Genomic DNA, 19235 nt, shown 5'->3' with positions numbered 1-19235 from the left:
ACCAAATGATGAAAACTTAATGTCTATTTAATTTTTTTACCATGACAAACACATGGGAATGCTTACATTTGTGATTGCCTATGTTTAGACCCCACATTTGCATTTACAAGAAAGCAACTACCTGATAATTCATACTTTCCAAATATTCCCACCAATTTTTTAATTGAGAATGTAGGGAAGGCATATATGAGGGAGAGTCAGAATTCCAGCTTAGATTTAGGCAATATAGAGCAAATATTGAGAATACTAGTTGACTGTATGGACTGTGGTGGAGCAGCTGTTTAGTGCTACTCAATGCTTGTGAGCAAGATGGACAACAACGGTGAAAGATGAAGATGACCAACAACAGTGTTTAGCCAACTACTTCCTTTCCTACCAACTTCCTTCCTCGTGTAACTAACCAGGTGTACTTTTTACTACAAGTGTTTTGTTCTTAATATGACTACAATTGCAAAATAGAAAAAATATCCTGCTTTATTTTATTTATTTATTATTTTATTTTGCAAGGGTCACTGGCTACGGCGCTCTAGCTAAATCATTTCGGTATGACCTAAGCTACATCTGTGCCAAATTTGTCGCTTTTAGACGAATTTGCGCGAATATGTAGCCTGGAAATCCAGACCTAAATCTAAAAGATTAATTAACTCGCTGAGCAAATTCAACTTGTGCTCTCGCGAGAACTCTGGATTACCAGGGTAGCAAAACTGTGCTTAAGGCCCCCAACTAGTATGCCATGGAATTTCCAGAGTGACAAACACACTGTGATAATGCTGGACTATATTTCCCCATATCAATACAAAATGGCAACTTAAAAGCTTGTAAAGGTGGTAGTAAGTGCAAAAAACCATGCAAACACACACACAAGTAAAAAAAAAAAAGCACACAAGTAATATTGTCAAAAAAGCACACAAGTAATATGTTTTATTTTGATGGCCTATTTAGTCAGTTTATAATGTTCTAATGTATACTAAGTTATTGTTGTTTTTCCTGCAGTCAGGTTAATAAAACTAAGTTGCAATTGCAATTTATATCTGTTGTTTTTCTTGGTTACATAATGAAATACAGTGCTTATAGAAAATATTTATTGAGTAAAAAACAATTGAGTAAAATTGAGTAAAAAACAACTATGTATATGTTAAGCTGTATTTGTCTCTTCAACCCCATTACCAACTTCAACCCTGTTACCCTAGTCTCAACCCCGTCACACCTACATTTTTAGTAATTATTTTTTTAAATTTATGAATAAGTAATTTAATGTTTGTTGAACTTAGTCAGAAATGTTCAGAGCAATCATAAGAATACTGATTTTAGTTCAAATTCTGAAGTTAAGCCACATCTTTGATCCAAAATGATGAGGTTGCTGTCACAAAAAGTGCCCATTTCAGGCTTTAGCATAGCATAAGTGTAAAATTATATGTAAATTTTACATTTACAATTACTGAATTAGTGTGAGGGACATCTGATTAATAGGAAAATGTTGATTTCATTACAAATATATTTTATAATCATATTCAGAGAGCTCCCATAGTGTCCATAACGGGGTTGAAGACTAATAGTGCCCATATCTCAAAATAATTACCAATAATAATAGGGATTTGATGTCTGAGGTGGGAAAATATGTTTTTCTGGAAGTTAAATATGTAATTAATGTTGTGGGGTGTTCAGAAAAGTAATACATATAAGTAAAAAATCCAAATCGTACCGGTTTCGTGGAATGACTCATTTATTGTTCTGTCAGTTAGACCAAGTGATCATGATGTATCAACTGAATAACATTCTCTTCAAGACCACAACTTGCGCAACTGTTTAAACAGACTTTGGACTGCAAAAACTACATTTTGAAGCAATAATTGTCATGGAATTTACAGGGTGACAGCTGACAAAACACTGTGATAATGCTGGATTATATTTTCTCAAATCAATACTAAATGGCAATTTAAAAAATATATATCTATATGACAACTTAAAACTATAGTTTTTATATTATGTTGACTTTTTGGTGTTTGGTGAATTGATGTCTCATGTTTATAATGTTCTAAGACAATGTCCAGTGGTAGGTTCCATTGACAAAAGAGTTTAAAAAAATCCACCACTCTAACCAGCAGCAGACTTAGCAGTGACCAACAGTGGAGGAAGCCTGTCAGAGGATGATCAGAAATTTCTTATATCACAAATATTCATTTGTTTTTACGCCACTCAAATAGCCACAGCCGCATGCTCAAGTGGAAATACAACTGGAACCGTAATGTTCGGCCCTACGGTGGTGGAAAAGAGGCAGAACCGCTGCGTCTCCGAGCATCACAGTGTTTTGTTCCTCAGATGAGTAAATGATTCAAGCAGGCTATAGGCCTAAATACAGTCGCTGATGAGTTAAATGATAATCATTTTAAACGAATCTGTTAATTTTAAGGATTCAACTCAATAATTTGCCGCCACCTACTGGCGGGTGTAGGCCTACTTTCATAGTGATTTATATATATATATATATATATATATATATATATATATATATATATATATATATATATATATATATATATATATATAATTTAATATTTCTACATAAAATTTTATATTTAAAACATTAATCTTGATATAATGTATGCAGTGATATCTTTTTTATATATAATATAATTTTAATAGGCTATATCGTGTGCATTCAGTTGGCAGTTCTTAAAGGTGTTGAAGTGACCACTGAAACAAAAGCATCTAAAGACTATACAGGAAATAACCCCTGACTATGAGCTAATAGTAGCCTACCCCCAAATGGTTTAAGCAGCACCTGCATGTCACAGGAACTAGAGACATGTGAACATTCATATAGTTTGACTCTCAGTAGGAAGATCAAAGACTGACAAAAACCCCACACCGGAAACTCTATTTAATCTAATCAGTAAAGTTCACCTTAGTTTTTCATGTGATGTTATGTCAGGATGTAGCCTAGGATCAGCAGATCTTAAACATATTTTTAAATTTGTAATCCCACATCTTTCATATCAACATCTTGCTTAATTGTTTAAACTGTCCTATTGACTTTGGATTACAAGAACTACATTTTGAGGCAATATTTATTTTAGGCATCCACTGTAAAATGAAAAAGTGAGTGTGCGAATGGAACCGTTACACTATTTTGTGCCCTTTCCCCCCATTATTTTTCATAATCCTTCTTTTCCATATTGTTCTGCTATAATTTTTATTGGATAATGCTTTCATTCTACTTCTAATCATACTAATACAGTAATCTAATCTATAGTTCTAGTCTCTTTATTCATGTTAGATCAATGACTCCAAAGCATAATCTAGGTCCTTTTAACATTGTTAGAAATTTGCATTGATGCTAAAATTTTATATCCAAATCAAGAAATTTAGTTTTAAAGTGTTCAAGGTTATTTTCAATACATAGTGAAAAATGAAACATATTGTACTTTTACCATATAGGCCTATTTTAATTCCCAGATGTGTAGAGAAATAAATTTGCCTCATAGGTGCTGAAAACATTCCTATATCAGACAAAAAATGTATTAATAACGCAAATTAAAAGGTAAGGATTTTGATGTATGTGCACAGTGGAAACCTTAAACTGGAAGGCAATAATATGGCATTGAACATTATTTTGTGATTAAAGCCTTCTGATATACATAAATGCTTGTGAGTGAACCTTGGGTATGTTTTGATCACAGGGAAAAGCAGATGTGTCATAATTTGCATGAAATTCAAAAATAGAGAAAATAAAAGTGCAGCTGTGTCATAATTTGCATGAAATTTAAAAATAGAGAAAATAAAAGTGCAGCTGTGTCAAAATTTGTATCAAGTTCAAAAATAGAAAAGCAATAAAAGTGCCACTTTGCAATCTGTTAAAAAAGAAAAGAAGATAAAGACAGGTCTATTTATCCCTGCATTAGTGGCTGCAATGAGCCTGTTTTGCATTGCACAATTTATTTATTGCCCACACTTGTTACGTCAGAAACGAGGACACAATATGCAAGTAAAAGCTCTTTATTTATAGTCAATAATGATGATGATGAATAATCCGGGTGATGCAGGCGGTGGCGCAGGGACTTTGATGGTCAGACACGGAGTGATGGATGAAGTGCTGCGTGCTCTGATGAGTGATGACGTGATCCAGACATGAAACGTAATCCAACAAGACGCGGAACACAGGAACTCAAGACGGGGCACGAGGCACGGTAACAGGATCAGACAACACAGAGACTTCATGCAACGATCTCACAAAGGAGATGAGAAAGTGGTGAGCATTTATAGGAGATGAGATGAGTGGCAGCTGGTGATGATGAGTGATTGCAGCTGGATACTGATCAACTGTAACGATCCGGACGCACCCACTCACACACTCACACACATGTAAACAACAAAGCACGAGACTAGAGAGAGACATTGGATCTATGAACCGTGACAACACTAGTCTGCTACCCATCGGCGCGAAACATAGATATAGCTACACATATTATATATCTATGGGCGCGAAAGTTTGTTCCGCTAATATTAATATGCCTTTATAGTCACACAAACACACACACACACACATGCGCGCGCAGTCACTCTCTAGTGCACGATTCCGGGAGACTGGATCTCATTTGCGGGCCTCAAGGAGCCGCTATCAATATGTGGGAGACTCCCGGAACTTCCGGGACAGTTGGGATGTCTGGATAAAGATATAAAGGCATAAAAAGGAAAATGTCACCTGCCCCATCTGTCACGTCTCTATTCCCCACCAGTGGGGCGCGCCCCACACTTTGAGAACCACTGGGTTAAAAGCAGAGGAGAAATTTTGAGTATAGGTTACTTGTCCTGCACATCACGTCACTTCACTTGAAAGAATATAAGACTCCAGAAAACAGTTAATGAGCATTAGATTATGAAATAACATGACACTCAAAGTTTACTATTTTGATCAAATTCTTTTATGGATTACATTTGACACATTGACACACATGTGAGTCAAATGGGGCCTTTTAACAATACTTGCTTTATAGGCGCCGATACATTTGAAGTACAAGTTAGTATCAAATTTACTGAAAATTTTATGAAATTCATTCACTCTTAGACTTACAGACAGAAATAAATAATGTGAATGGAACATCTTTTATGATTACAGTCTTGATGTCCAAAGATGTTCTATGTATGTTCCGATCACATGGGGGAAAGCAGATGTCCACTAAAGGTGCTGTGATGGTGTTCATTGTCAAAAATCCAATATCCAGGATAGAGATTTACATATATTTTATCCCCCTTTTCCAGCAGCAGAGAAACTCCATTTGAAGAGCCGATGAAACCATCGTTTTGACGTGCATAAGTAGAAATTTCATGCTGGCCGTTCTTAAACAAGCCTGCGACAACCGCTTTATCTGAACTTCCATAGGCCTTAGAGAAAAGCCTGAATACATACACTCCCTTCATGGGTGCTGTAAAGATTCCTGTATCAGACATATATTTCATAAATCAATCAGGATTTTGAAAAAAAATCACATTTACAGTATATGAAGTGATTTACTGTACCTGTATTTGCATCATAAGCATCTCCAGTATTGAGGAAGATGTGTTTGTAAATCAGGGTGTGTAAACTGCTGTGCGGCCCATTAGAGGACGACAGAGAAACTGAGAAAGCCACTTTTGAAACTAAGACATAAAATATGTAAATGAGGTTGCATCATTAAAAAATGATTTAATTACATTCATTTTTAAGGTTTACCTATGATAAAGAAAGTATATAACTGAGATTCTTTATAAACTGCATTACCTTACGATTACAATATCACAAAAATTCAACATTGAGAAATAAATGTATTCAATATTTAAATATATGAATTTTTCTGGCTATAGTTCAGCAGCCCTGCAATTATTTGCTAATGCTAAAACATTTATGAGTCAAATATTTAATAAACAAAATTGTAATTTATAGTTATATTACCTTCATTTTGTTTTATTAAATCATCCATTTTGGTCTTTACGTCATTTGTTGTTTCACGCAATGTGTCCAGTTCCTTACCTTGAGCTAAAATAATAATCATTGATCAATAAACATTAATTTATTTAGAACATTTCTGATCAATTGAAGCCTTGAACTTTTTGATAGGCTGTTTTTAGCCTAAATATGTGAGATTTGTCAATGATGAAACCATTACCTTCATTTTGTTTAATAAGTTATATAAACCCGCCTAATTTACCTTTTAATTAGAAGGGTTTTTGATGGAAAGTAGTTTAATATTTTATTAAAGTTGTCAATGTTCTTCACATTTGTAAGCAGTGTCACATTACCTGTGTTTTCTGTTCTTAGTCGCTCCATTTCCTTCTCTATAGATTCTAACCTTGTTTCCATGATCTTCATCTTTCCCAGTTCTTCAAGGATATTTATGTTTGGTACAAATATATCATCTGCTGGTATAGCCCACACATTAAGCATTAAAATGGTTATAAAAATCAACATGATTTATTGTTCTGTCTGTTACTAGTGATGTTCTAACTGAGATACTCCTTCTTAACTGAGATACTCTTCTTGTTCTAACATTCACTCCTCTTAAAGACCACAACTTGCGTAATTGTTTAACCAAGGGACTTTGGACTGCATTGTGAAGCAATAATTGGTGTATGCCATGGAATTTCCAGAGTGACAAACACACTGTGATAATGCTGGATTATATTTCCCCATATCAATACAAAATGGCAACTTAAAAACTTGTAAAGGTGGTAAGTAACCACACATTGTTTTGTTTGATCATGTTTTACCCTTTCATGCATGAATTATACTAACCACAGTCATTGGTTATATATTTTACACATATTTTAGATTTTCAGATGTCCACTTGAGTGGACAGTATACATTTACATTTTTAACTGAAGAGAAACTGTATTAAACATAATACAGTAATAGCACAGTAATGCTGTGTGTATTTAACAGACCAATGAATAAAATAAAAAATCATGTGAAAACTATAAAATACAATAAATATAAAACAGCTTCAATTCCAGAATTTTTCTTGAATCTACAAAAGCGGTCTTCATCTTTAGCCACCACCATGTCTAATGACCTTCAGGAGTTAAAACTATGTTATAGACATATTAGTTCAAAATCAACACTTCTATGCATTTTTTTCTTGCCCATGAGGCAACCAACATCATCCTGATATAAATTAAGAAGTTTTGTTACTGTCTCCACAACAAATAATGACAATCACCTCATGGTCTCAGCTGGTTCTTGAAAGCCCATTAGCTCTTTATCTACAATCTCCATCAGGGTTTTTTTCTCCTGGCATAGTTGCAGACACTTGTCACAATGGAAAACAAGCCATCCAAAGAATGCGGTTTCTGGTGAGTGGTATGGAGGAACTCACATTTCTGGGTCAGACTGCCGTAACTTCTCACAGCTCATCCCCCATTAATGATATAATGATGCTGCTGGCCTCACAGTCATCTGCTCTACTCTCATACCCATCTCACATAAAACACCTCCCAGGGTAGATGCCCATTGGCGGCGGTGACCCCCTGCCTAGGTTGACCTCTGTCTGGCCAAAGAGGATCTTGCCCGTCGTTGAGAAATCACCTCGTGCACACTGGTAACCGCTCTTCCCCATAACAGAATCTTTGATGGTTTGATGGAGCTTAGGGAAGGCGCACTCAAGAGTCACCAGAGCCATCAGGTTGCCTAATAGTGTTAACACAGGGAGACAAGTTAATGACAGCAGTATTTAATCACTAAAATCCATTAAACATCTCCAAATAAGCAAAATTTCAGTGCTGAGATTATACTCAGTAAATTTAGTTATCACAACTGTCCATTCAGTGTACTGCTACATCTGTAACTGGAGCCATCAGCCCTGTATTATGGTGGAGACTAAGACAAAGAAGTCACTGGTCCTAACTAGTCAAAAACGTCACTTCTATCGTTTAAGGTCTGTATTATTATTCTTTAAAGTCATTAATTTTACTTTTAAAACATTTACAAATTGCCCTCTAAATGTATAAAATCTGAACTGCCTGTAGCAGGATTTCTTTTAACATCTCCATGTCCATGGTTTTCAACTGAAACACTGTGCCTTACTATAAATAGCTTATTATCACTTATGACACAGAGTCTCTCTCATTCAATGTCAGCTAAAACCTGAGGCATTCAGCCCAACTTAAGACATCTTTGCCAGAAATGACATGCATTTTCAAATAAACATAATCTTTTATATATTTTTGCAACTCACATTTGGAGTCATTAATTTTACATCAACCTGTATTTATCAATTCATTTATAACATTTTTTTATTATAGATCTTTCCTTCAAAGGGATTCCCTCAATCCTCAAATACTTCAATCTTTTGACCTGGTTTTTATCTCTTGTTCTTTCTCAGATGAAAACTTTAATATCGTCATATTAAACACTGATCTACTTTCAAACCCACATTAACACCAGAAATTTCTGTCACTTTCGCATTTTCTCACCTTCTGAGTCGCCATTTACAGTAAACTTTAACTTTAGTCACACCTGTCCAAGGAAATGATCCCCGACCCATAATTTAATTTACTTGCTTTTAATCATCGTAAGCAATACGAGGCTAACATTTTTCAGTTTCTTTCTTTGTTTGTAGCCAGTCAAGTTGTTGTTTATCTTGCCAATCGTAATCAAAACCCTGACTAAACATTTTCTTAATTTCTGCAAAACTCTTTGAAGTGAGAGCTTCAGAGCACAGCTGCTTACAGCGTTTGTTCTCTTCTGTCTCACTATTTGGTTCAGGACTGTTCAGGTTACTGATCAAGTTACTTAATTTGTCTGCCATATCTTAATCTGCCATATCTTAATCATGGTTCAAACTCACCTGAAGTTATTGCAGAAATGGAGGCGGCGATCTTTGAACAACACAGCTTGGCTTCTGTGTGATGAAACTGCAAAGTATACTCCAAAATCATAGTTACATATACTGGTCCATGCCAATTTGGGTCACAACTTCTTTATTTTTCTCTCGGGATCGTTCCTAATGCATCCCTGGCAAACAACCCTGTTTCTATTCTATTTTTGTTTTTCTAACTAATAGCTTAATCCGTAACTGTCTGATTCACTAAATTCGGGGATCCCCTATCTGAGATGGAAGAGATGGAGCAGGTTTGCGGTGCCACTGGACCTACAATCCAGGGACGTACTCTGCTGGGGTGGTGCAATGCCCAGTGGGGCCCCCACAGAGCAGGCTTCGCTTGCGCTCTTTGCTGCCGTTAATCGTAACGACGCTATCAGCGACTTCTTATACTCTCAGCATAATTATTTAGCACTTACTTGTGTGTAGCGCTGTCTGCTTCCTTCTTATACCTTCTTATGCTTTAAAGACGACATCAGCGACTTCTTATACTTTAGTATAATTAATCCTCACTCTCCTCTTCGGAGTGAAGCTCTCCTGCTCTCCTTTCCCAATCTCTTCATTCAGACAGCCCTAACCAAATAATAAAATCTTTCTACCTTGTTTGCTGATTTGCCAGGGGTGTCACCGAGAATAATTGCCCGCATCCTCCACCATAACTGTTAGGGGCTAACAGTTTAGGACCCAAGGACCAGATGTTTGAAAGAAGACCCAGAGTCAGAATTATAATAAATTGAAGAAAAGTTTTACTGAAGATAGTTTGCAGTTTCATCAGCAGAAGTCAGCTTCAAGACTCACATAGGAGTTTGTAGGCCGCCTCGCTTACAGTTACAAAGATCACAGCAGTTATACCCTACACAAAGGTCTAAGCTACGTCCTTGCTTCAGGTTGCAGTTTCTGATTGGCTAAGAAATAGATAAACATAGTAACTTTCCACACATATACAGATAGACTGAAGCATATCTCCATCGATTAGGCAGCTGACACTCGGACCCTGAAGTGACGCATGTTGTGACCTTCCAGGTCGCAGATTTGGGTTACTGGACGCCAGCCTGTCCAGAACAACAACTTAGTCAATCTCAAATAATGCCAGTGGTTCCTTAACCTGTAACCAAGAAGACTAACACACACACTGACACACAGATTTTCCAAGGTTGGATTTGGCCAGGCTCAGAGTATTCTCAAAACATCAAGATAATGCGTTATTTCTCTCAAGGAGAGATACACTTTAGTCTAACTGGAAAGTAAGGCTTTAACAAAGAAATGGTCCCTTAAACGACTGGCTTCAATGACCCCTATATGTTTTAACACATTGAAGACCTTTCTCAAACACAAAACAAATCCCTATTTCATTTCTGGAAGCCGATTAATACCTTGATTACTATGAATAATGTGATTTATACTTAATATTAATGAATAATAAACAAACAAACAACATCAAAGTAGTGTGTAAATTGTGCTACATTTAAAGGATTTTTGTAAGCTATTTTAAAACTTGTCTGAAGACAATTTTTGTCCTGCCAAGTGCATGTTGACAGCTTCAAGAAAATGAGGTTTTCTACTTTATTTTTTGTATCTAAATAAAACACTGCATTTGAGCTAAATTACATGGGCAATAACTTTACATGGTAAAAAGAAGGTGTCCACTGAAGGTGTTTCGTTTCCACATATCTGTGTAGATACGACAGTTCTGTAAGAGCTGAAGAAGTATCTGGTCCCCTTGTTCCAACAGAAGAGTGACAGAGTTGCACGCAGTGTCCTCTGTGTCTTGCCCGGGAGGGTTATCTGACGCTGCAACCACAAAATTGCCGTTCTTCAGCAGTCTCACACCGGTCGATATGGCATAAGGATTGAAGACCACAAAGTTGAAGAAATAAACTCCTTTTACTGGTGCAGTGAAGATTCCTGTTGATAATGGCAGAAACTTGGGATCTTAAATAATAAATGACATGATAAAATTGTTAAAGCATTGTGTTAAGAATTTCTTTGTGCGATGTTACGATACCTGTATTGATGTCATAAGCATTTCCAATGTTAGAAAATGTATTTTCATACACAAGATTGGTTGCTTCTGCATAAGGGCCAATATATTTGACATCTGTTGAAGCTGACAGTGAGGCTGAAAAGGCTACTTTCACCCTTTCTGCAAAAAAGGGATGAGAATAAAATGATCAACCAAGCAAAAAGAAAAACCCTTAAGTATCTTTTCATTTAATCTTTGTGGTGCTATTTCTTGTTGAACTTAATATGGTTAAAAAACAAAATTGCATGCATTTTGCGGAAAAACATTGTTTTGGTTGTGCTTCGGCTCTGCTTTACTGGTTCTTTCTCATAACAAAAAAAGAAAAAGAAAGAGAGATATTATCCTATTGCTCATAAAACATTCACTATTAAGAGATAACCTATATATAGGTGCATATATGCAGTTTAGATAGAAAGGATCTCAAGATGACTAGCTGAAAACGTTACTGTAGTTATACCCATTAACATACACGGTAACGTTACTTCCTTGAAACTAAATTCCAGCGCAGCACTATAGCCTACAACAATATAGCACTATACAAAAATGAATTTTCACAATAGATAATGCTTTACAATGAACTCTGTTAGAAAGATACATGGCAATTTATCTGTTCAATAAAATACCTTGCTCACCTGTTGAGTAATAAAAATGCCATCTACGCGTCACTTTTACATTTCAATTTCCTCTATACTCGCCATTTTCGAATAGCCAATAGGTGTGTTTGACTTGAAGTGGCGCTGCGCAGACCGATCGGTGGATGACATAAAAATACCGCAAGAGCAATTCGAAAGCATACAGAGCCATCTGCTCTCTTATTGCTTTGATGTCATACACTAATCGATCTGCACAGCGCCACAAGTCAAACACAACTATCGTTTCTTGTTTCATTACTCTGTCCCTCTATTCGACATTTTTTAAAACGGGTGATTCCCAGGAGGTTTGAATAGTGATGGCTGCTTTCAAAACACTGCTTCATGACGCTCCGATCTGTGTCCGACTTGTGACAGCGCCGCCGACGCCACACCACTGTAACATGGCATCAAAGTAGCCTACCGCGGGAGCGATTCGAGAGCAGACGGCTGACTCCGACAGCACAGCTTCTCCACAGCGGCTGCACAAATCTAATAGGCCTATTCTGATTATTCCAATCTGACTTCTGACCTGTAATGCTGCCTGAATCATAATCATACACTGTTTGTTCGTTGGCCAGAGGAGAACTGCCCCCCTGACTGAGCCTGGGTTCTCGTTCTCCCAAGGTTTTCTTCTCCATTCTGCCACCTGATGGAGTTTTGGTTCCTTGGCACTAACCTATCGCCTTTTTCACCTTTTTTCACCTTTTTTGCCATTGGCTTTTGGCTTGCTTAGTTGGGGACATTATATTGAACATGTAATTTAATATTCAACAATAATATTGATCCGCCTGCATGTAGCCTACACCATTATGAGAACTGAACTGAGCTGGACGATGACATGAGCGGCTTTAGCCTATATATAATTGAACCAAATTAATAACTTTTAACTTTTAATACAACAAAAATTAAACATCACTTAACTTACTTAAGCTGGACTGTGACGCTATTTTCTTCTATCTGTATTGTAAAAAGTGCTATATAAATAAATGTGACTTGACTTGATGACGACACAGCTGTTCCACGAAGAAATTTATACAGGTTTGGAACAACTTGAGGGTGAGTAAATGATGACAGCATTTTCATTTTTGGGTAAACTATCCATTTAAGCTTTATGCTCAAAGAAACAAACTGCAGTGTGGTCAGTCAGTCAGTTTCTTAAATAATAATAATAATAACATTTTACAGTATAGTAGCCTACCTTCATTCATGTCATATAGGCTATTACCTGTGTTTTCTGTTCTTAGTCGCTCCATTTCCTTCTCCATATATTTCATCCTTGCTCCCATCTTTTCCAGTTCTTCAAGGATGTTTATGTTTGGTGAAAATAAATCATCTGCTGGTATAGCCCACACATTGACCATTAAAACTGTTATAAAAATCAACATTATTTATTGTTCTGTCTGTTAGACCAAGTGATGTATCAACTGAATAACATTCTCTTAAAGACCACAACTTGCGTAACTGTTTAAACAGACTTTGGACTGCAAAAACTACATTTTGAAGCAATAATTGTCATGGAATTTACAGGGTGACAGCTGACAAAATACTGTGATAATGCTGGATTATATTTTCCCAAATCAATACAAAGTGGCAATTTAAAAAATATATACATATGACAACTTAAAACTATAGTTTTTATATTATGTTGACTTTTTGGTGTTTCGTGAATTGATGTCTCATGTTTATAATGTTCTAAGACAATGTCCAGTGGTAGGTTCCATTGACAAAAGAGTTAAAAAAAATCCACCACTCTAACCAGCAGCAGACTTAGCAGTGACCAACAGTGGAGGAAGCCTGTCAGAGGATGATCAGATATTTCTTTTAATTTTATTATTAATTTGTGTTTACGCCACTCAAATAGCCACAGCCGCAAGCTCAAGTGGAAATACAACTGGAACCGTAACGTTCGGCCCTACGGTGGTGGAGGCAGCAGAACCGCTGCGTCTCCGAGCATCACAGTGTTTTGTTCCTCAGATGAGTAAATGATTCAAGCAGGCTATAGGCCTAAATACAGTTGTTGATGAGTTAAATGACTAATCATTTTAAACAAATCTGTTGCTTTAAGGATTCAACTCAATAATTTGCCACCACCTAGCTACTGGCGGGTGTAGGCCTACTTTCATAGTAATTTTTAGCCTATTTCATTTTTCCAGTAATTTAATATTTCTACAAAAAAAATTATAGCCTATTTAAAACATTAATCTCTTAATATAATCTTTGCAAAATCCATCTATGGATTCTGTTGATAGTGATTTCACTTGACTGTTGTAGCCATAAAGTGTATTTTATTCAGATTTAATTTATTACATTAATTTATACATTTCTATAATAGCCTACTAACTCTGGCTTTATTGCTCAGTGTTATTTCAGGGTTTTGATCTTCTCTCAACTGAGAGAGAGCACATCCTGTATTTTAATGTATTATATAGCGACTATTTGATATTACATCTAAACTTTGAATATGCTAGTCATGTTGCATATTAATTGTTATATGAACATCAAGCATATTTTAATTTTTGTGTATTTTGTGCTACTCCATAATGATGTTCTTGTTGAGGTAATTTGTAGGTAGGCTATAGGGCCCAAACATTACCTCAAGCACAGGGGCCCCCAGCCCCCCGCCCTGCTGAATAGCACCACCTGACTGCCGTCCATGGATTTACAAAACGGAGGCAACAAACACAGCTGAAAGGGCGGAGTTGACAACTTCACACTGTAAGGCAAACCACTGCACGTCAAAAGAAAATAACATGGAAACAATTTAAGGTGGCTTACACAGTTGTCTTTCATTTCATAGATAGATCACCGATTTATTTTTCTTCACGAAACTCAGTATTTTTTCCTCAGGGAAGTGTGCGGTTTACGCATGTGCGGTAAGTTGAGCACGTCTTGTTGCTCCAACTTTAACGACTTTTTTGTTGTTGTTGCAGTGTTTATTTGTAAAACAACTGTACAAACTTTCATATGTATGTTGGAAAAGCACTGCCATGTTCAGGAAACGACCGAGAGAGGCATGGGTGCGTTTATTTGTTATAAATCCCGTGATTTGACTTCACTCAGTCTGTGGAATGCATTGTTGACTTGCCCGAGGCTACGAGAATAACCGTTAATTTAATTTCTAAAATTTGATTTAGTTTCTAAAATGCTCTTGTACTCAGCTGTCATCCCTCTATTTATCTTCAATCTTTATGTTTTACCTTGGTATTTTTAGCCTAGATGTTGCTGATCTGGGGTCTGCTTTGCCTTAGCATTCAGTGTTGATTAATGAAGGTCATTTTTCAACAAAAACGCCTTTCTTTCTCTGTCTCAGGATGACCTCCCTATTCAAAGTGAACCTTCAGCATGTGATGATGTTTGGTCTGACCGCAACATCATGAGTGTTAAATAGTCCTATTTTTACTCTTCTGACTCTCAGTCCTTTTATCTGTTTTTTGGTCCTCCATTGGGACATTCTTATAATGGACAGAGAACTTTTTAAAATCGATGACAACTGTGGCGAGCCCTCCACTGCTGAAGTAAGTCCTTGTCTGCCTTGATACTCCTACATTTCACTCACTTTCACGTTCTTTCACCTTTCTATGTATTCTATGTTCCATGTATTGTAACTTAAACCTTACTAACTGTTTCACAGACTTTAGGCTATCTTTTTTGTAATGTCACTAGTTCTGATAGGTGATAAAACATGTTGTAATAGGAAGGCATCTGCTTCCCCAGCAGGGCATGGAAAAAACACAACAGTTCTTGGAGCCCACTGATAAACCTGACGTTAAACAGTCAATATCCATGCAGGTGGGCATACTTTTTAAAGATGTAACCCAGTTTTGATAATTATTTGCAAGCTAAATTACAGCTCAGATTTAGTACACACATAATTGGATGGGATCAGGACTGCCTTTAATCATTGAATCTAAAAAGACAAGGGCATTTTCATCAAATTATTGTCAATGATGCACTTTTCTCTTTTATACCAGGATATGGGTTCTGGTTTAGATGCAGAGGAGCTGGTTGATGTTGAGAGCCAATCAGCCCTTAAGAAGGTAAATATGCATTTTCATCTCTGTACTGGTTTATAATAATGAGGAACGGTTAAGTGCTGTTGCTTTGACTACCAAAATGTGATGGTACATTTTATTTATTTTATTTGAATTGTATTATTGTTTTATAATATTTTATTGTTAAAAATAGTATAGTATTATTATATTAAGTTATAATATAATAAAAATATATTATTATTATGATTTTTTTCAAGGTGTCATTCTGGTGATATTCCTGTATTGTTTGAATATTAAAATAGGCATATATATGTATATGTCTCATATGTATGTAAATGTATACACACACACAGCATAAACATCACCCCTAAACTATAAGCTTTATTGAAAACATTTTGAAACAGACTAGTTAAGTTGCTTCTGTTCATCTAGGTATCTTGTGCAAGTCCAAATTGGTATGGAAGCTGCTATCTGAACATGCCTTTGGGCTTTTTCAGCAATACTTTTCGTTTTTTATTGGCCCAGCCTAAATCGCTATAACTAAACATAAAAGACAAGCACCTACTTGCATATCAGAATGCTAGGTGAAATATGGCTCAAATTATTGTGCAAGATCATCTAGACAGGTTGAATTATGTAACTCAATAACAAAGCAAGTGGTGAGGCTATCATTTAAACACTTGTCTAAAGCATGAATGCAGTTATTGGTGCTATTTTGACTGGCAACCATGACAGGTTACCAAACGTTTTAGCAATGTCACTTCTTTTAGTTTATAATTTAATATTTTCTCATAATTTAGGTTCTGTGTTCTCTTTTTCTTTTTTCTTCAACACAGATTATATGTCAAACACATTTTAAAAAACACACTTTTAAAATCATATCTGAATCATAGGAATAGGATTATATGCATTCTACTCATTATTGCAGCGCGATAGCAATGAGGTCCTGGAAAAGATTCCTGACACAGTGGCTGAGACACCTGGAGAAGAGGAAAATACAAAAGTAATTCCACCCATCTTATCATTTTAAGTGAATACTGATGCCCTTAGCAGTGCATTTTTCCAGAGAACCAAAACAGGTGATCTGAAATTTCAATTATGGAATCCCAGTTGAACAGCTTTATATCATATGACATTTTCACAGCAAAAAGGACAAAAGAAGAAACCCAAAAATCCATTTATGCCCCAGGTTGTACCAAAGGTATATTTTTCCTTTCCTTTCCTTCCTATTTTTCCTTCTTACGTTTTTACATGCTCACAGTTGTTATTCAGTGAAATCATGTGCTGTTATTACAGAACAAAACAACGCAGAAAAAGAGTGGAAACCAAAATGGAGGCGGTGGCAGTGGGAGTGATCTTGCAGAGGTGCTGAAATGTCCTAGCAGTTCTTTTAATCAAAATAAAACTTGTGACACTGAAAACAAGACACAACCAGGCAAAGAATGAGAACTGAGAGACTGTTGTGGTATCCTAAATATAAAACCCCCACCTTCATAAACTGTTTAATGCTACAGGTCAGGTGACAATAAATTAGTTTTGTATTTTGATTTTAAAAAACTGATCTCAATTACTATTATTTTAGGAGGGAAAATTTATCTTTGTTTCCCTATGTTTTATTGCACCAGCCACAAGAAATAGTGCTTTTTTTGCAACCTGTGACAAAAACAAAATCACATGAGCAAACTACCTTCCTATTTGCCTCGCAACTTCTGCAATTTCTGTGTGTTTCTGCATTGGAATTTTCCCATCAAGGTCTTTTTTACACATTATTGTCCAATCTCTGCTTGCAGAATAACCTGACATTAGTTTCTGTTTTTTTTTAATCAGACTAAAGGACACAAGAAGTCCCTCATGGAATGGCTAGATGAGTTCCGTTTAAGTGAAAATGAGAAAGAGGATGAGGAGGTTTGGTTCATTAAATATAGATCCTTGACTTTGTTTTCTAAAATACACCCATTTTTTAGTTATCATAAATGTATCTATCACAGGATCTTGATGGCCTTATGGATTGGTGGAACACTGTGGAACGTGAGTTTTTCCCATCATGTTGGCGTGACTGTTTGTCCACTTTCAGAAATAATCCCCTACCTCCCATCATTTAACTTCTTAGTTTAGACAAACTAACACTAACGTAACCACATTTGAACAGATGGCCCATTCTAATCGTGACTTGATATTCATAGCTATTGTCCTCCCATTTTGTTTTTTCCAATTCAGAATGGGAGGACATGCCCAAAAGTGACAACATGACAGAGAAAGAGGAAACCAAGTAAGTCCCAATTCATTATGTGTGTGTGTGTGACGTGGAAATATATAAGATATAAGATAAATTGACTGACCATTGGCCTTTTTCTCAGGGCTTTTGCTGTAACTGCTGAGAAGGTGCAAAAAGGCATTCGCGTGTTTAATAAACTTTTCTCAGAGAGAGCAGAAGGACTATGGCAGCATGTGATTGACCTGCATGCCATTGCCGATGGCCTGGACAGATTCAACAAGAAGACTAAAATCGCCCAGATCACCGGTGGCTCCACCAGCGCTGTGGGAGGTGTTGCTACCATAACCGGCCTCATCTTGGCACCTTTCACCATGGGAACCTCTCTGATTGTCACTGCGGTTGGCCTGGGTGTTGCCATGGCAGGCGGGCTTACCTCTGCGTCCGCTGGGATAACCAGTACCGTCAACAACTCAATGGATCGCAAGAAGGTGGAGCGCATTGTGGAAGACTACCAGGCGAAGATGGCAGACCTTAACAAAAGCATGAAGTTCATCAAGCAAGGCATTACAAACCTACGCAAGTTCAACCTGAATAAGATGAAGAAGCATGCCTATAATCGAGACTTCCCTTGTTTCGAAAATATCTATGAGGATGGTGCCATGGCGGGCAAAGCTATTCTAACTAACGCCAATGAGATTATGCGTGTGATGCAGATAGCCAATGTAGCGGGAACCACTGCAGCCCGTGCTGTGCAGATTGCTAGTATAACCACAGGGGTTTTGACTGGGCTTTTTGTCGGTATGGACATCTACTTTGTGGCCAAAGACTCTCATGAGCTTAAAAATGGTGCAAAGTCAGAATTTGCTGCGAAAATCAGAGAGGTGGCAGACCAGCTACAGGAGGGCTTGGTGGAACTTAACAGCATCCGAAATGAGTTGCAGTTGACCACCACTCTGAAAGAAGACAAACTTTTATAAACACTCCTCTGGGTTTAATAATACCTTCACACTAGATGTTTACAAATTATATAGTTATGTAACTACACTGGCTTTCCTTATTAGACAGCAAAGAAAATTTGGCATCTTAACTTGTTTTTATATACACTGCTATAATTTATGCTTTTATAAGTCTAAAAGAATATGAACTTATATGGTCCTGAACACGTTCATGTAAATATTTTCTCCTGATAAAAAACATATTATTTCATTATTTATAACATTTATCTGCTTGTATATTTGTCATCTATCTATCAGTCAGTTTGTCTGTCTATCTATCTATCTATCTATCTATCTATCTATCTATCTATCTATCTATCTAATCTGTCTGTCACAGCCTTATGATAACCATGTGTCTTAAAATTCATATAATGAATTTTCACACAATAAATATTGTAACATTTCCTTTTGTATTGAAATTTTAATGTGACCTTCATATAACAAAAAAAGTTTAAATTTGTTATAATAAACCTGGTCTGAAGAAACCAATGAATTTTTGGTGTGTTTTTTCTCTTTTTTCCCCCTA

General features: G+C 36.4%; 3 protein-coding genes across 7 annotated transcripts; 1 reads left to right on the top strand and 2 right to left on the bottom strand.

Moving 5' to 3' along the window:
- Nucleotides 1-4902: 4902 nt before the first annotated feature.
- On the bottom strand, nucleotides 4903-9674 carry cbln10 (cerebellin 10). The gene is made up of 5 exons (XM_084119568.1): nucleotides 8820-9674; nucleotides 6277-7660; nucleotides 5930-6013; nucleotides 5518-5637; nucleotides 4903-5435 (listed from the first exon to the last, which is right to left on the bottom strand). Exons 2-5 carry the CDS (start codon nucleotides 6443-6445, stop codon nucleotides 5152-5154), a joined length of 657 nt encoding a protein of 218 aa, XP_083975694.1. The 5' UTR covers nucleotides 6446-7660; nucleotides 8820-9674; the 3' UTR covers nucleotides 4903-5151.
- On the bottom strand, nucleotides 9576-12941 carry LOC311086604 (cerebellin-2-like). The gene is made up of 3 exons (XM_084119569.1): nucleotides 12733-12941; nucleotides 10858-10995; nucleotides 9576-10757 (listed from the first exon to the last, which is right to left on the bottom strand). Exons 1-3 carry the CDS (start codon nucleotides 12890-12892, stop codon nucleotides 10474-10476), a joined length of 582 nt encoding a protein of 193 aa, XP_083975695.1. The 5' UTR covers nucleotides 12893-12941; the 3' UTR covers nucleotides 9576-10473.
- A 1204-nt stretch (nucleotides 12942-14145) lies between these two features.
- apol1 (apolipoprotein L, 1) lies at nucleotides 14146-19202 on the top strand. Of its 5 annotated transcripts, none has more exons than XM_084118705.1 (12): nucleotides 14146-14222; nucleotides 14305-14380; nucleotides 14818-15022; nucleotides 15222-15296; nucleotides 15479-15544; nucleotides 16428-16502; nucleotides 16644-16700; nucleotides 16796-16864; nucleotides 17327-17404; nucleotides 17488-17527; nucleotides 17717-17768; nucleotides 17857-19202. In XM_084118705.1, exons 3-12 carry the CDS (start codon nucleotides 14966-14968, stop codon nucleotides 18689-18691), a joined length of 1404 nt encoding a protein of 467 aa, XP_083974831.1. In that variant the 5' UTR covers nucleotides 14146-14222; nucleotides 14305-14380; nucleotides 14818-14965; the 3' UTR covers nucleotides 18692-19202. The 5 variants fall into 5 exon arrangements, with proteins under 5 accessions (XP_083974831.1, XP_083974833.1, XP_083974830.1 ...); XM_084118707.1 differs by having other exon boundaries at nucleotides 14169-14222; nucleotides 14974-15022; XM_084118704.1 differs by lacking the exon at nucleotides 14146-14222 and having other exon boundaries at nucleotides 14225-14380.
- Nucleotides 19203-19235: the final 33 nt, after the last annotated feature.

This window comes from Abramis brama (assembly GCF_963993115.1).
Source record: "Abramis brama genome assembly, chromosome: 7".
Lineage (NCBI taxonomy): Eukaryota > Metazoa > Chordata > Actinopteri > Cypriniformes > Leuciscidae > Abramis > Abramis brama.
The sequence above is the reverse complement of the archived record's forward strand: the minus strand, read 5'-3'. Positions and strand labels throughout refer to the sequence as shown.

What these genes read in the sequence shown, in the direction of transcription:
- cbln10 (XM_084119568.1), bottom strand. Translation starts at nt 6,445, where the DNA reads ATGTTGATTTTTATAACCATTTTAATGCTTAATGTGTGGGCTATACCA. An exon ending in ACTAAGAACAGAAAACACAG is followed by an intron (nt 6,014 to 6,276) that starts GTAATGTGACAC and finishes TTATTATTTTAG; the next exon opens with CTCAAGGTAAGGAACTGGAC. An exon ending in TGCTTATGATGCAAATACAG is followed by an intron (nt 5,436 to 5,517) that starts GTACAGTAAATC and finishes TGTCTGATACAG; the next exon opens with GAATCTTTACAGCACCCATG.
- apol1 (XM_084118705.1), top strand. Translation starts at nt 14,966, where the DNA reads ATGGACAGAGAACTTTTTAAAATCGATGACAACTGTGGCGAGCCCTCC. An exon ending in GCGAGCCCTCCACTGCTGAA is followed by an intron (nt 15,023 to 15,221) that starts GTAAGTCCTTGT and finishes CTGCTTCCCCAG; the next exon opens with CAGGGCATGGAAAAAACACA. An exon ending in GAGAAGAGGAAAATACAAAA is followed by an intron (nt 16,503 to 16,643) that starts GTAATTCCACCC and finishes ACATTTTCACAG; the next exon opens with CAAAAAGGACAAAAGAAGAA.
- LOC311086604 (XM_084119569.1), bottom strand. Translation starts at nt 12,892, where the DNA reads ATGTTGATTTTTATAACAGTTTTAATGGTCAATGTGTGGGCTATACCA. An exon ending in ACTAAGAACAGAAAACACAG is followed by an intron (nt 10,996 to 12,732) that starts GTAATAGCCTAT and finishes CCTTTTTTGCAG; the next exon opens with AAAGGGTGAAAGTAGCCTTT. An exon ending in TGCTTATGACATCAATACAG is followed by an intron (nt 10,758 to 10,857) that starts GTATCGTAACAT and finishes CATTATCAACAG; the next exon opens with GAATCTTCACTGCACCAGTA.